This window comes from Lotus japonicus, chromosome 1 (genome assembly GCF_012489685.1).
Source record: "Lotus japonicus ecotype B-129 chromosome 1, LjGifu_v1.2".
Classification (NCBI taxonomy): Eukaryota; Viridiplantae; Streptophyta; class Magnoliopsida; order Fabales; family Fabaceae; genus Lotus; species Lotus japonicus.
In genome coordinates, this window is record NC_080041.1 from 45,223,273 (window position 1) to 45,239,008 (window position 15,736).

The 15,736-nt window shown below is 36.5% G+C and overlaps 2 protein-coding genes across 5 annotated transcripts; one reads left to right on the forward strand and one right to left on the reverse strand.

The window, feature by feature from the left end:
• Positions 1-292: 292 nt before the first annotated feature.
• LOC130730659 (probable acyl-activating enzyme 17, peroxisomal) lies at positions 293-11,068 on the forward strand. Of its 4 annotated transcripts, none has more exons than XM_057582753.1 (15): positions 293-420; positions 634-912; positions 1,666-1,795; positions 1,892-2,160; positions 4,918-5,122; positions 7,054-7,094; positions 7,184-7,309; positions 7,518-7,591; positions 7,755-7,975; positions 8,858-8,952; positions 9,068-9,284; positions 9,774-9,899; positions 9,975-10,073; positions 10,462-10,674; positions 10,767-11,068. In XM_057582753.1, exons 2-15 carry the CDS (start codon positions 656-658, stop codon positions 10,875-10,877), a joined length of 2,184 nt encoding a protein of 727 aa, XP_057438736.1. In that variant the 5' UTR covers positions 293-420; positions 634-655; the 3' UTR covers positions 10,878-11,068. The 4 variants fall into 4 exon arrangements, 3 of the variants coding, with proteins under 3 accessions (XP_057438736.1, XP_057438803.1, XP_057438914.1); XM_057582820.1 differs by having other exon boundaries at positions 322-420; positions 7,187-7,309; XR_009016467.1 differs by lacking the exon at positions 10,767-11,068 and having other exon boundaries at positions 322-420; positions 9,971-10,073; positions 10,462-10,601.
• A 115-nt stretch (positions 11,069-11,183) lies between these two features.
• Positions 11,184-12,799, reverse strand: LOC130736665 (tetraspanin-11-like). The gene is made up of 2 exons (XM_057588470.1): positions 12,095-12,799; positions 11,184-11,501 (listed from the first exon to the last, which is right to left on the reverse strand). The coding sequence occupies exons 1-2, from the start codon at positions 12,599-12,601 to the stop codon at positions 11,184-11,186; spliced, it is 825 nt and encodes a 274-aa protein (XP_057444453.1). The 5' UTR covers positions 12,602-12,799.
• Positions 12,800-15,736: the final 2,937 nt, after the last annotated feature.

Consider the following 15,736-nt stretch of genomic DNA (forward strand, 5'->3'; position numbering starts at 1 on the left):
CTCATCTCAATTTCTTTAAAAAAAATATGGTGGCACACCGAAACTAACAAATCAAGCGACTTGTAAACCGTATATGTTAATTTCCTAAACTTTAATGGTTGTGGAATGTTAGTGTAAAGTGTTTTTACACATACGTCTAATCATTAGATGTCACGTATTCAAAAACATTTATGTTCCACTTTATTATAATTAAATTTAAAGTTTATTTTCTGATTTGGCGACTCATCATTGAATGCATGTGTAAAAAATATTTACACTGACGGTGTATTTCCATTAAATTCACTTTTTTATTCAGCTGCCCACCACCAAAATTTCAGAAGATTTTCCTCTGTAATTTAAAAAAAAAAAAATCAGAAGATTGAACATCCACACCTCGATCAATGCTTGGCTCTCCCTCCAGCTGCTGAGTGCTGGTGATAGGTATGGTATTCTCTTTGCTAATTATTTTTTTTCTTTTAAATTTGGTATGAGATAAGGATGAATATGCTGATTTCATTTTCTATCATGGATAGAATCATAGAATCTTCATGGTCTTCCAACCATAGAAGCAACATTGAATTGAAAGGTTACATTTTTTAGCAACCCATTGAGATTGATTATAATGGGTTACTTTTGCTTTTGAGGTTCTTTCAGGTACAAACAACAAGTGTAGAGTATGGCTTGCAAATCGCTATGCTCCATCACTGTGTCTGATATTGAATCCCTTGGAATTTCACGAGACGCTGCTTCTACTTTTCACCAGCGTCTCACAGAAATCATTGGAGTTCATGGAGCTGGGTCCCCTGCCACGTGGCAGAACATCGCAAGCAGCATCCTCAACAACCCTGAACTCCCTTTCTCCTTTCATCAGATGCTCTACTATGGTTGCTTCAAGGATTATGGACCCGACCCACCCGCTTGGATACCCGACCCGTATGCGCTTTCAAACCCTCCTTCCTTTCATAAAATTTGCATTCAATTCATTTCCTGATAGTGTTGTAGGTAGGACCAGGAGAAGCTTGATGCTGCAATTGCGGTCGCGGTTTTTTAAGTTGATGCGACTGGTCATGATGCTGTTGTAGGTCCAGGGAAACCTTGGTACTGCAATTGCGGTTGCGGATAGTAATTTAATTAGTATGTCTCTTCTTCTAGGGTGAATGAGTCATTTTAGAGGGTACAGTAAGTTGACTACTGATTGATAGCACAGGTAGATAGGTGAGCTCCTTAAACATCTTGTCGAGGGTTCCATCCGTAGCTGGATTATGATCATAAAATCAATCATCTATAACAAACTATACTATTCTTTAAATCTCAGTCATTTTTCTCAATTAATAGTTAATGACCCTCTAGAGTAAAGCACTCACTTTAGAGGATGTAAATCCTAATTTAAGCCTATGCTTTAACTCCTATCGGAGTAACTGAAAAATGACAGTTGAGGTTTAAGTTAACAAACTTTTTATTATGTAAAAATTATGAATATAACTTTGATAGTATTAATTTTTTATTTCTTCTCGCTTTAGAGTGGACTAATTATGTTTACATGCTACATCTTCATTTCTTCAGTTATGTAGAAGCTGTTTTTAATTGAAATGATGAATATTTGAAATATGTTGCAATAATGAACTGAAAGGGCATGACTCTTGCTTCTGTTAAATCTTTTCCATATCTTGTTTCTTGTGTGATTAGGAAAAGTGCTGCTTTGACAAATGTTGGCCGGTTGCTAGAGAGGAGGGGTAAAGAGTTTCTCGGCTCAGCATATAAGGACCCAATTACAAGCTTTTCTGATTTCCAGAAATTTTCAGTATCAAACCCGGAGGTCTAGCCAAGATAATCTAAAATTTAATTTGCTTTGAATTTCTCAAATTTTCCTAGACTTGTTAGTGTTTGTCATTTTTACTGTGATCTTTTTCAGGTTTATTGGGAAACTGTGTTTGAGGAAATGAATATATCTTTTTCCAAACCACCTGAATGCATCTTACGTGATAACCTCCCTGGGGAAGACAGATCATCACTCCCAAGTGGTCAATGGCTTCCTGGAGCATCTATTAATCCAGCACAGAACTGCTTAAATGTAAATGGCAACAGAAGTTTGAATGACACAGTAATAATATGGCGTGATGAACTGCATGATGATCTCCCTCTACAAAGGATGACACTTCAGGAACTGCGTCAAGAGATCTGGTATGCTGCTTGTATACTACTTTCATTTCCATTTGTTGTTAAATTTTCATGCTTTCCACTTGATGTTGTTGTGAACTGTACCATAGTAGCATAGATATCCTTCATTGTTGTTCATGGAATCTAAGAAATAGATGTTTTTAATCTCTCTATTGTATTATTCTCTGTGTTACAGCACGATATAAACGACCTACCTGACCCTATTCTTTCTCCTTGGTTGTTTCTGTGGTTGATTTTTGCTGGACCTTTATTTTACACGTTTGTGAGAGAATAGAAAATATGGAGAATAGGATGAAGAGGAATGGGATGAGGGAGGTTATGGTGGTCTTGGAGAGGAGAAATAAGGATGGAACAAGGGTATGGAAGCAAATGAACCTCATAAGATTGGAAGATGATGTTGTGGGGGAGAAAGGGGAGTGTTACAGAATGCACTGAGTGCAACAGGGTCATGTAGAGGGAAATTTCACGATGATGGAAAAGAGGGAGGTGAACATGAATAAGGAAGGAAGTGAGAGTTGGAGGGACCCGCTTCATGATTTTGTCATCCATATTTAGTGTTAATCCCAGTTTGTATCAATTCCATTTCAAAGTCATCAATCCACATAGGTGATAGGACCACCTCAAGTTATTGATTTTCCTATTTAAATCTATTGTCATAATTCCTTTACTGACACTCCTCAGAGAATCAGTTTGGTCTATATATGTGGAGTTCATTCTTGACCATAAAACGTAGCTCAGATGACAGTATGACATCCCCCACTTCGAGAGGATAAAGTGCAAGTTTATGGCTTGTCCATTGGAATATTGTGGTTTGGAAAAATTGTACCAGAAATTATACGAGATAGCCTTATACAGCGGTGTTTCAAAACTTTTTAATGTCCTAAAAAGTATACTTGCTGTACAGCTTACAACAGTTGACGGGTGTGCACATTTGCTAAATACAAAATGCAATCATCTGCTCTAAGAGATACATACATGCATACATAGGAGGCATATCTAGTAAGAGTGTAAGATGTGAGAGAAGTTAATCTTGGTCATACAACCATACATGGACTTTCAAGATTGTTTTACTTAAAATTCCAATTTTTACCACGCATTTGTGTTGTATAAATGTATACTGTCGATTAATTCCTTTCAATGTATATATATGCTAATGTAGGCTATGTTTGGCATGCCATTTCAGCTAGCTTATAGCTTATTTGACTAGCTTAAAGCTTATTTGACTAGCTTAAAAGCTCTTCAAAAGTGTTTGGTGAATGAGCTTATTTTAGTAGCTTAAAGCTTTAAGCTATAAGCTATCTCAGGTAGCTTATAGCTTAAAGCTTATAGCTTATTAAATTTATTCTCATTTTTATCCTTATTATTTTATTAAAATTCTACCATTACCCTTATATATTTATAAAAACACTAAACTTATTTTTCCCTCACACTTACGTATGCAGTTTCCGCCACCATTCCCGCCACACCGCTGCGCACCACAAGTATTATAAATATTATATTAATAAAAATAAATATTATATTTTTAAGATGATATATAACTGTAGCTAATAAAAATATTTAAAGTGATAATAATTTTAATATTAATATCATATTGGTATTAATGTGAAAATAAAGTAATGTTAAATATAAAAATAATTATACAAGTATGCCCTTTTATGTCATTTTACAATTTCAGCTTGTTTAACAGCTAGTTCTACCAAACACTTTTGTTTCAATCACGTACCTGTTAGGACCCCATTGCAAGGTATGAGACTTGAGTCCCACATTGGAAGTATGGGATTCTAATGTGGGGTTTATAAGGCCTTGGGCTCTCCAACTACAACAGCTAGCTTTTGTGGTGTGGTTCTCCCAAGGTTCTTATCAATGGTATCAGAGCCTTCCACCATGTCTCTGAGCTGCAAACGAGCGGCGCGGGTGGTGACGCCGGCATTGCAGTGTTCGCCCGGGACTAGTCGTGGGGCTAGTGCACAGCCAGCCCGCGTGGGCGCCGGGGCTGCGGAGCGTGGTGGGATGTTAGGACCCCATTGCAAGGTATGAGACTTGAGTCCGACATTGGAAGTATGGGATTCTAATGTGGGGTTTATAAGGCCTTGGGCTCTCCAACTACAACAGCTAGCTTTTGTGGTGTGGTTCTCCCAAGGTTCTTATCAGTACCTTTTCAGCTTTCAGCTATCAGCTTTCAGCTAGCTTATCAGCTTTCAGCTATCAGCTAGCTTATAAGCTTTCAGCTAGCTTTTCAGCTTTCAGCTAGCTTATCAGCTAAACATGCCAAACATAGCCGTAGTCTTACATAGTTGAAAACTTTAGATGAAATATATTTTTTGTCAATCCAAGCGTTGGATTGTTACTATTCATAACTTCAATTATTTGTGTTAAATCTTATAAAATTTAAATAAGTTATAATCAAATGTTTCTCATTTTCATATATTTCAAAATGTATATTTGACATTAATTTTAATAAATAACTTCAGATTGATGTAAAGTTTTGTAGATATAATCTTTTGGTAAAAGTTATTAAATGGTGTAAGATCACATGAATATGTGTAGGTATGTATGCATGTATTTGAATATTTGATTTGAACTAAATTGTGCCAGAAAATATAGATGGTAGCTTTATTTATCAAGTTTTGAAATCATTGTATATTATTGTATATATTTTTTAAATTTGAAACAGTGAATATTTGATTAGTCTACTATTAAATTATGTACTTCCCTGTACTAAAAAGGAAAAATGAAACTTTTGCATCTGCTAACTTCTAGGTTAGTTGCTTATGCTCTCGAATCACTGGGTTTGGAGAAAGGATCTGCAATTGCGATTGATATGCCAATGAATTGCAAAGCCGTGGTTATCTACCTAGCTATCATTCTTGCAGGTTATGTTGTTGTATCCATTGCTGACAGTTTTGCAGCACGTGAAATATCAACCAGACTTAGAATATCAAATGCAAAAGTCATATTTACTCAGGTTGAATCCCTGATTACTGTTGGTGACTTTTATCATATATATATATTTTTGGTTTCTTAATGCTTTTTTTTCCTGTATTTCTTAGAAGGAAACCAAATTTATTTATTATAGGGATTTTGGGTTGGGATGGAATAAAGGAGAGGATGAATGCTAACAACACACTCATTCATGTGGGTTAATTCTCCCCTATTTGGTCTGCTTTGTTCCAAATTGGGTACCCACGTGGATTTCATTTAATAATGAAGCCTGATGATGTGATACAAATTCAAGCTAGCAACTGTCTTAAGAGATCATCTAAGATACTTTATTCTGCGATACAATCATACAATGATGATATTTTCTAGATATTTTAACACTCCCCCTCAAACCAAAGCTTACTAAGCTTTAAGCTTATAACTACAAACAATGACAGGAAATAAAAAAATATAACATGGTGTAACATTTTGGAATTCTAACAATGCTAGAATGCATCTGGACAACGACAGGGGACTGGATTGGACTAGTCTGAGTTATATGTAACATAAGTCAACGTTAATTTGATTCATCCGTGAGAAAGAAGTCATCATCAGAATGAGTGTGTGGTAGGAGAAGTTGCTACTAAGTACTAACGTGATTCATTAATGCAATAAATGAAACATGTTATCTTTTTAGCGCTATGCTACCACTAAAAAGAGCCATACAATAGCCAAAACAAGGATGATTTGAGATGATCATCACACTGAATGCCAAGAAATAGCCCGAAAATCTTCTGGTTTTGTCATTATTTTCGTTATTATGTGGCTCTTTTTTAAAAACTAGCATAGCATGGAGATTGAGGTGAAGAAAAGCATTCCTCATGCAATTCTTTTCCTACTAATGGATCATTCTATAGATGAATCATACTAATTGTGAGTGGTGACTTGCTGGCCACTTATGTTGGTTATGATTCACACCAGCTCTATTTTTGTCCTTGACGCTGAAATGCTTCCCGGGTACAGTCCTGCCTGTCTGTGTACTAGATACAATCTAGGTTCAACTCCGTCCCATAATTTGTTTCCATGCATTTTTATAACATTGATGTAAGCATTAGTGCAATGGTTGGTGTTGCGACCATGTGACTAGGAGGGCACAAGTTCGAGTCAAGGCTGGCCTCTTCTGAATAAACAATAAGGCTGCCTACAATCAATGTGTCTAAACCTTCTCTGTACTCATGCTGTGCTGGAGCATTAGCACCATTTTGGCCATTTTTAAAACTTCTTTCTAATACTTGAAGCTGGTAAATGTTGTTCTTCATGAATTTGGAAAAGTATTACTTTTCGCTGTTCATTTACTTTTCATGATTTTTTGCTAATCAACCCGGTGAAATCTCTTCATGTCAAATGCAATATTCCAACCAGCTTTTCAGATATAATCATTCTGGTTTCCATGATGAGCTATCTCACCAGCAATGGTCTGTTTGACATCTCCAGCATCTTTTCCTAGTCTTTCTAACCATGTTTTACAAAGCCTACTTTAATTTTATATTCTTCCATTTAGATAAATGTTCATTTTTATCTAAAACTTAGCAAGGTTTACCTTGAGGGGGAGTGTTAGATTTTCTAGAAATTATTTCATAATAGAATTTCATATTGTATCTTGGAATAAACAGGGTATCTTAAATGATCTCTTTGAAATAGTTTCCAAGTTTCATTATAATTTTTTACAATATGTTCCCTTAATTGGGATTAGGAATCTACTGCAAAAACGGGTTAAAATTTCGTACTTTGTGTCACATCCTCTACATCGAATGAACATCAATTTTAGCATATTCAGTCTCTTTTCTTCATTCCATCGTCATATGTCAGCTATTATTGCATTTTTACAATAGATGTCAATTGTGTCGTATGACAGTGTCATAGTTATTTACTTTTTCCTGTTTCATTCTTCCCTTTCCTTCCCCTTTTATATAACAGGATATCATTATTCGTGGAGACAAAAGCCTTCCTCTTTACAGGTCCAAATCCTTTTTCAATATTTAGTAAAGCAGCTCTACAATTAAGTTGTCTCCATTGTTTCTCAGCAATAGGTGTTTCACAAATGCAGTAGAATTTTGGAGGCACAGGCTCCTATGGCAGTAGTTATCCCTGCCAGAGGCTCTGGATCAAGCATGAAACTGCGCAGTGGGGACCATTCGTGGTGTGGGTTTCTGGAGGGAGTCAATAGTGTTAAGTATGCACTTCAATCCTGATGTATTCACAGATGTACACTTTATGAAATAAATAATAACAAAACATTGTTAGGTGGCATGCCTTTGATCCTTTCACCATTCTCTTGTGTCATATTAAAATCTGATTTGAAATATCAGTAGGAATAGTTTCTATTGTTTATGATATTCTCTTGGAATTCTCATTCTCATTTGTTGCCATGTAACATACAGAGGCAAGGAATTCATACCTGCAGAACAACCAGTTGAAACTTTTACAAACATTCTCTTTTCTTCTGGGACAACAGGTAAGTTAAATTTTGTATTTTGGCCTAAAGGCATACATATGAAGACGGAAAGCTTTTTTATTGATAAAGGACATTTTGGTTAAGAAGATTAATTCAGTGCCAAGATTCTATGGACCATATGATGCTCAGCCAAAGCTTATTGTCATCTGATTTGGTGGTGTAGGTGATCCAAAGGCAATTCCATGGACCAATATTACTGCTTTAAAAGCTGCTGCAGATGCGTGGTGCCACTTTGACATTCGTAAAGGGGATATAGTTTGCTGGCCCACTAATCTTGGATGGATGATGGGGCCATGGTTAGTATTTGCGTCATTGCTAAATGGAGCTTCAATGGCATTGTATAATGGATCCCCTCTTGGGCCTGGCTTTGCCAAGTTTGTACAGGTATAAACTCATCCTGCTACTTAAATTTGGAGTTCTTCCCTTAGCTATTGTTGTCTTGAAGATTTATATCCATATGTTTGCTCATTCAGAGAAATTGCTATATCTATCGAAACAAGTACTTATTCGGAATATTGTTTGTTACTGTTTCTGTTTTACTTTTAAAATTATGTGGAATCAATGAAGCAAGTCGAAACAGTTGTCTCAAGTAGACATGGGATCATAGAATCAACTAAAAATGCATATCTACTCCCTCTTTTCGTTGAACTTTAAAATAGAAACTATAACTTTTTAGTTGTTTATTTTCTGCTAATATTACCTTTGCTAGTTAATAAAAGCTATATGTAGGCAGATGCATCTGGGAAATTCAAATGTATGTTTTGGTTTTTTGTATTATTCCATTACATGGATGAATTGTGTTTCTGCCGGATGCAGCTCTTGGTCTTTTAAATAACTTGCTTCTTGTGTTATATGTAGATTCATCAGTATAATAGTATTAGTTTGCTGTACCCTGTAGTAGTTATAGAAGTGACTCTCTTTCAATAGACTGTTTTCATTTCATTTAATGTTTTCTTTTCATTATTATAAAGATAAAGGTAGGAAACAATTATTCAATATAACAGTGGCCACCATCTTGCATAATGACAACCAATGAGGTTAACCACTTTGCCAGTGATATAGATTGAAAGTAGTCGTACATTAAACATGCTATAGATATGAAAAAATAATTGGAATGCAAAAAACTCTTTCAAGCATTCCTTGCCCTTGATTTTTCTGTTCAATAACCAAAACACTTCATAATAGTTGTGATCCTTGTTGGAAAGCCATTAGAATTGTTTTGTTATATTGTTTTCTTCTTCCTGAATGCTTTTCTTCCCCGTTTAGGATGCTAAGGTAACAATGCTTGGTTTGGTTCCAAGTCTTGTACGGAGTTGGAAAAATGCAAATTCCACATCTGGCTATGACTGGTCATCTATCCGGTGAGCATTAGTTAAATATATACTACCTTAATGCACTGAGATACCACATGAATGTGAATGTCTGATATCATTATTATGAAGTATTTGATTGGAACTATTATTTTGAATGATGCAGATGCTTTGGATCCAGTGGAGAAGCATCTAGTGTAGATGAATACCTTTGGCTGATGGGGAGAGCTCATTACAAGCCTGTCATTGAATACTGTGGTGGTACAGAGATTGGGGGTGGATTTATTACTGGATCATTACTACAGGCTCAGTCCTTGGCTGCTTTTAGCACACCTGCTATGGGCTGTGAATTGTTTATTCTTGATGATGATGGCCATCCTCTTGTAAGCAATATTCATTCAATTTTACTTTTGACTTAAAGTATCCCTTTCATAATTATTCAGTTCTGACATGCCTATGACCTTAAAACTAATGTTTGGTTTTCTTAATCATGATAAACCTTTATGATCAATATGTATTTTAGGTTCACGATTGCTAATACATTTCACTTTTGAATTGAAATATCACTTTTCACTGATGTATTTATAATCAGTTTTGACTGACTATATGCAATTCTTGCATATTGGTGATGTTAAAACTTAAAACAGTTTGGTTTTCTTAGTGATTATGTTCAGTTGTGCACTATGTATTTACCTTCATGATTGCTAAGACTATTTAATTTTTCCAAGTGTTGGTTTTGTCTAGAAATTTTCACCCTGAGTTCTACCAAACTAATCAAAATTCATATGATTTAGGGTCATTTCATTTCTTGGACAAACTTACGTGCAGATTTAAGACTTGAACCAATATTCAATCTTCTTTTTCTATTACAGCCAGACAATGTTGCAGGGATAGGTGAATTGGCTCTAGGTTCCCTCATGTTGGGAGCGTCAAATACGCTGCTGAATGCTGATCATTATGATGTATATTTTAAGGGAATGCCTCTCTGGAATGGAAAGGTAGACTACCATTATCCTTTAAAATGTGGTAATTGAGTCTGGGATGACTGAATATTTATAAGTTTCTCTAGTCAGGTTTTACGGAGGCATGGAGATATACTGGAGCGTACCGTTAGAGGATACTATCATGCACATGGTCGTGCAGATGATACGATGAACCTTGGAGGTATCAAGGTAAACATTGGCCTATATATTAGTTAGTAATATAGTTTCCATATGGGTTAATGTGTTGTCATCAGCTTTGATAGAGAAAGTGTATATTTGGATACAAGTCAAATTGAAAGTACCTATTTCTCAATTATAGAGGGTTTTATCTACTTTGTGCATTTGGAAAGAGTGAAATGTATTTTTTTCTGTATATAGTTTCTGTGAAAGTTTTAGAGCCTGTTTGAGTAAAATAGGAAACGCGAAAGTGTGTCATTCTGAGGCAAATAACGAAAACCCATATCTCACATGGGTTAAGAAAACCAAAGTTTACTTAACTGAAACTGAAAAATGTCCTCTGCGCAAACAAGCTTTTTACTGTATTAGCATGCACTGACGATTCATTCTGTTTGGATAGGTGAGTTCGGTTGAGATTGAACGCGTATGCAATGGAGTAGGTAGCAATATCCTGGAAACTGCTGCAATAGGGGTACCACCTTCTGGAGGTGGGCCTGAGCAACTGGTCATTGCTGTTGTATTGAAGAATTCAAGCAGTACAGCAGAAGATTTACATAAATTAAGGATCTCTTTTAACTCAGCTCTCCAGAAATCACTGAATCCATTGTTCAAGGTACTGATTAATTTCTAGTCTTCATAAAGTTCCAATAATTTCATCGATCTTCACAGTTGTTTAATGTTCCAAATATATGTTCTTTTGTGTAGGTTTCTCAAGTAGTGTCAGTGCCATCTCTTCCAAGGACGGCATCAAACAAGGTTATGAGAAGGGTTTTGCGGCAGCAACTTGCCGAACATAGGCAGATGTCTAAAATATAACGATGTTATGTAATGAATAATGTTCTGGTGTATTTAATTGCTCTCGCAATTTCGGTCCGGATAGGACCACTATGGGTTGTAACACTCTCCCTGTATTTAACGCAGCTGCAGAGACTCGAACTCGAGACTTTTGCTTAAATGTAATGAATAATGTTGAAGATACATGAGTTACAAACTACACAATTACAAGATGCGTGAAGTGTCAATTTATTGCCAAGTCGCGTGTAGAGCGCACTTAATCAAAGATGTTCACACTTCACAGGGATAGTGATTGTCAAACTCCCAGGCTCAATAACTATATATATATCAAGGGTATGCTCTGTGTCTGTGGTACTTGGAGTTTGATCGATTGTTTCTGATGGCGTAACATCCCAAGATGTATATAACTGTGAGGAGTAAAAGAACACAAATGTTGAACATAGTGAGATGTTTCCACTGGTTCCTAATGTTGGCAAGCACTCCTCCTTTGCATGAATTGCAATCATAACACAGCTTATCTTGCCTATTATTCCAAGCCCTGCAATCAGAATCCTTCACTACTACTCCACCTGTTTTTGGCACTTCCCAGAACGTTGCGTTCTTCTTTTTGAAACCACACTTCACCGGTGGCCTACAGCACCCAAACTATTTCCACAAAAACAAAAGCAAAAAAACAACTATTAACTAACTAAAACTCGCAGATAAAAAAATTAAAAATTGGGAACAGGCTATGTCAAGAGTAATCATTTTTTTAAACTCCTCAAAATGTTTTTCAATAAACTCTTTTATTCTAAAATAACACGAAATTTCTCAACCTACTGTCATGTTTAAGTCATTGTGATTTTCACCGGCAACGTCAACGTTTTAGAGGTTTTTGTTTATTCACAAATACAAAGAACCACAACACAACTGAGTCATTGTGATTACAGTTTTTATACTATAAAAAAGTTAAGGAAAATGCTTAACTCGATATATCTCGTCATGTCATCATGATTTTAAATCAATTTCTACGACTGTGATTTCAGTCACCACTTCATGACGTTAAGGTTTTGGAGGTTTCTAAAACCATAATTTTGGCCTCAAGAACCATGTTTATTCACAATTTGGTAAATTATTTGTTATGCATAGACCCTTTTTGTAGGGTTCTTGAGTTTTATAGCAAGGATTTTTTTTTCTTTTCATTTTAATAATATATAGCTCTTTTTCACATAAGTACAAGGTGATCAAGTAGTACTAACCTGCGTGGCGGACAAGTGGTGATTCAAAACGGCGGAGACATTGTTCCGGCCACCACCGTGGACGTCGGCGGCGAGATTCTGGCAGACGCGCGCGTCCACCAAACAACTCTTGACGTCGTTCCAGTTTCCCTCGTTGATGACATAGTGTTGCAGCAATGTGGAGAACTCCGCAACAGTGTGCTCAGACGAAACCTTGCTCTTGCTGCTATCAGTGACGACGAACGCGAAGACGGAGAAGAAGACGAACAGCACGACGACGAAGAACGTGACGATGAGGTAGGCGTAGAGGGCGACATTGACGCGGCAGAGCGAGCCCACGATTCCAAGCACGGAGACGACGAAGATGAAGAGGCCGCCGAATAGGAGAGGGTACTGCAGCACCTTCTGGCAGTCGGTGCCGTCGGTGCGGTGGAGGTGGATGTAGGCGGAGCAGCCCATGGCGGTGAGGGAGACGAATAGGGTCACTATGTTGAGGACTCCAATCATGGTGTTGCTTATGCGGAACATCTTGCTAATGTTGGTTTGTTTCAAGTTTCAAATGAGTGAAGGAAGAAGAAATATAGTGGTTTTTTCAAGTGGTTAAATGATTGAGAGAACATGGGATACGTGGTGGAACTGGGAGGTCTCCTCAATTGGGACGGTTACCTCATAATGGGAGAAATAACGGCTTTATATTTTCTGCTTTTAGGTGACTAGCTTTCTGGGTTTAATTCTATGACTATCTACGATGGGTTCTACAAAAATTGAACCACCTTGATTCAGTTCTTTCAAATTAAGTTACTGCCTTAGATAAAATACTTAAATATTAAAGTGTTCAGATTCAATATAAATAAAAAGAATTATAATGTCTAAAGAATAAATATTGGTGAACACTCAAAGGGTATAAACCACTAGAAAGAGATCAGAAGAGATAAGAGATAAGTGTGATATATGATGTGATGTGGCTGGAAGAAAGAGATAGAGAGAAAAAAAAATGTGTTTGAAGGTGTCTCCACTATTTAGTAGTCTATGAATCATTGCTCATGTCTAAAATATCATTTCCACTCCACTTCTCCAAATTTGCAGATCATGTTACCCTCTCTCCCTCACCAAACTCAAACTCCAGCCCCAAACATTGCAATTTTCCTTTCCCAACGACGGAGATTCGACAAAGAGTTCAGTGATAGTTATGATGGTGGTTGAGTTCGACGACCAGATATGCAAAGAAAAAGTGTTTAATTTAGCCGTGCAATAATGATCAGATCTACGACCATGGTTACTTCGTACTGCTCGAGTCGATATTCACACGGATCTGTGACCATCGTATCTCCTCAACGTCGAGGCTTCATCAACATCTTTGGCCACTGTGCATCAATGCGTCTTTTTATTCAGACGTAGGTTTAGCAACGAAAAAAGTTCATATTTGATAGGACTTGGTGAGGGAATGTGAATGGACATGGATTTTTAAGGAATATAGAAATTGTCAAAAGGGTATTTTCAATTTTTCACTAAAAAATTAGGGTGAACCACCGTGGTTCGCTTATCAGCTAACTCAACATAGAGACACCAGCTGATTTTTTGGATGAAAAAAATTAAAATCACATAAAAATACCTATAAACTTTTAAACATAGAATATGCTAGAAAAATATCACATTCAAAGATTTTCTCATCAAAAAGATCAATTAGGAATTTAAGATTTAACAATATCTTCTTTTTTATATTACAACTATATAGTGTTGAGAATCACTTCTTAGTATGGTTTGGTCGGGCGGCGGTCGTTAGGTCACCTATTTTTGGTTATGGACACAAAAGACAAGGCCAAAACATGTGTGTCGAATGTGCGACCCATCACCTACTAGCAATGGGGGAGAAAACATAGCATGTTGTAACACTTGATTCAAGGCGTCAGCGTGAATAGGTGCACTCCAATGCAAAGTTATTTGGTGTAACCGTCGGACACTACTAATATAACCTTTTTTAGGATAAGCATTAGCAACTATGTTTTTCAATTGAGAGGCATTTCCCTTCGTGCTGATTAGTCATGTTCCAACCAAGGAGCACGAAGATCACAAAACCGCATAGTTCCTCCTCAAAAAATGACTTCTCTGGTCGGAGTCCCCCAAAAAGAGATCAAAGAATAACACAAAATAAAGAAAAAAACATTGTGCTTTAGTTGATATATCATATACATATTCAAAAAAGAAAAACGAATGATGAAATATGAAAGAGTCTGATATATATCGACAAAATACACTTATTCCATCCGTGCATGGCACGAGATCCATACTAGTAAAAAGTAAGATAGTAGACGATAGGCACACAACAATATATCATGGCTCACCCACAAACAATGGGGTCATGGGGCTACGTCCATTCTTTGGCTTAACCAAGATTTTCAGTAAACAATTATCAAGGACTTCTCCTACAACAAGTATTAGATATGACTTCTCCCAACCAAGTATTCGACAGGACTCCTCCCGACAAGTATTCTATATGACTTCTACTAACAAGTATTAGACAGGACTTCTCCCAGGTTTAAGTATTATTCAGGACTTCTCCTAAGATCGTTTTCAAGATCGTTTGTCTCTACATGGTTTTTTTCTCACAAAAGGGATAGTAGAAATTACAAAGCTCGGGAACTACAAATTGTTTGTGTTCTTGATCTAGAGAGGGTTGGATAAAAGGATTTGACTCTTGAGAATTTCTCTCTCTGAAGCAGACGATGTCTAAAGGGTTTGACTCTTAAACTTTTCTTTGAATGTTGCTTCTTGCTTGCTTGAAGAAGATTTTCGACTTAGATGAAAATTCTAGCTCTGTTTCTTGCTTCTGAAAATCTTCAAATCCTCCTTTTATACTTCAAGAGCATCTAGGGTTTGTTGAGAGCCGTTTTAGCGTGTAGAGCATCTTGAGTACTAGTCGTTGGATCAAACAGTCTTCTTGTCAGGTGCATTAAGTGCACGATGTCCTTTGCTGAAGTTAAATGCTACAAAGTGTATATTGTCAACTGGTTGGTAACATAAGCAGCAACATTCCAGTGCTTTAGTGAGTGAAAGAGGAAACTTTTGGTGGTGACAACGTTGTACTTGTTTCATTGTCCAATATGCTTTGTGAGATATCACGTGATTCTTTGCACTTGACTCTCTCTTTCAACAATGTCAGAGAGCTTTCAATTTGAATATGTCGCTCTTTCTCAAGACAATTCTTGATCTTCATCCTTTGAGATAGATGATGCAGATCTTCAATAACCATAATCTTTTCAGAAAATCTATAAGCTTGGATATATCTTGCATTGTTTTGTCCAAATCTTTGACTCTTCTTCTTTCTTCGATCGTTCTTCTCTTCTCTTGATCAGACGACTTAGCATATTTGATTTTCCATTTCTTGAGTAGTATGCCTTGTAGCTTTTGTAAGATCAAGTTTTGATCAAGTAGTACAACTCTGTGTTTTGATGATTACATGTTAACTTTTGTGTATGAACAATTATGGTACTCTAACGTTGTTTTTTGAGTGTTTTAATGACAGGCTCTGACTCTGATCTTATTACACATAAATCAGAAGCACTATGCTCAAAGAGTAACCAACGCAACGCTTTCGCACCCACTATGTTCAATCTGAACAGTAGAATAAGCTTCCGAAGATCTGAAGATAGTTAAAGCTCTGAT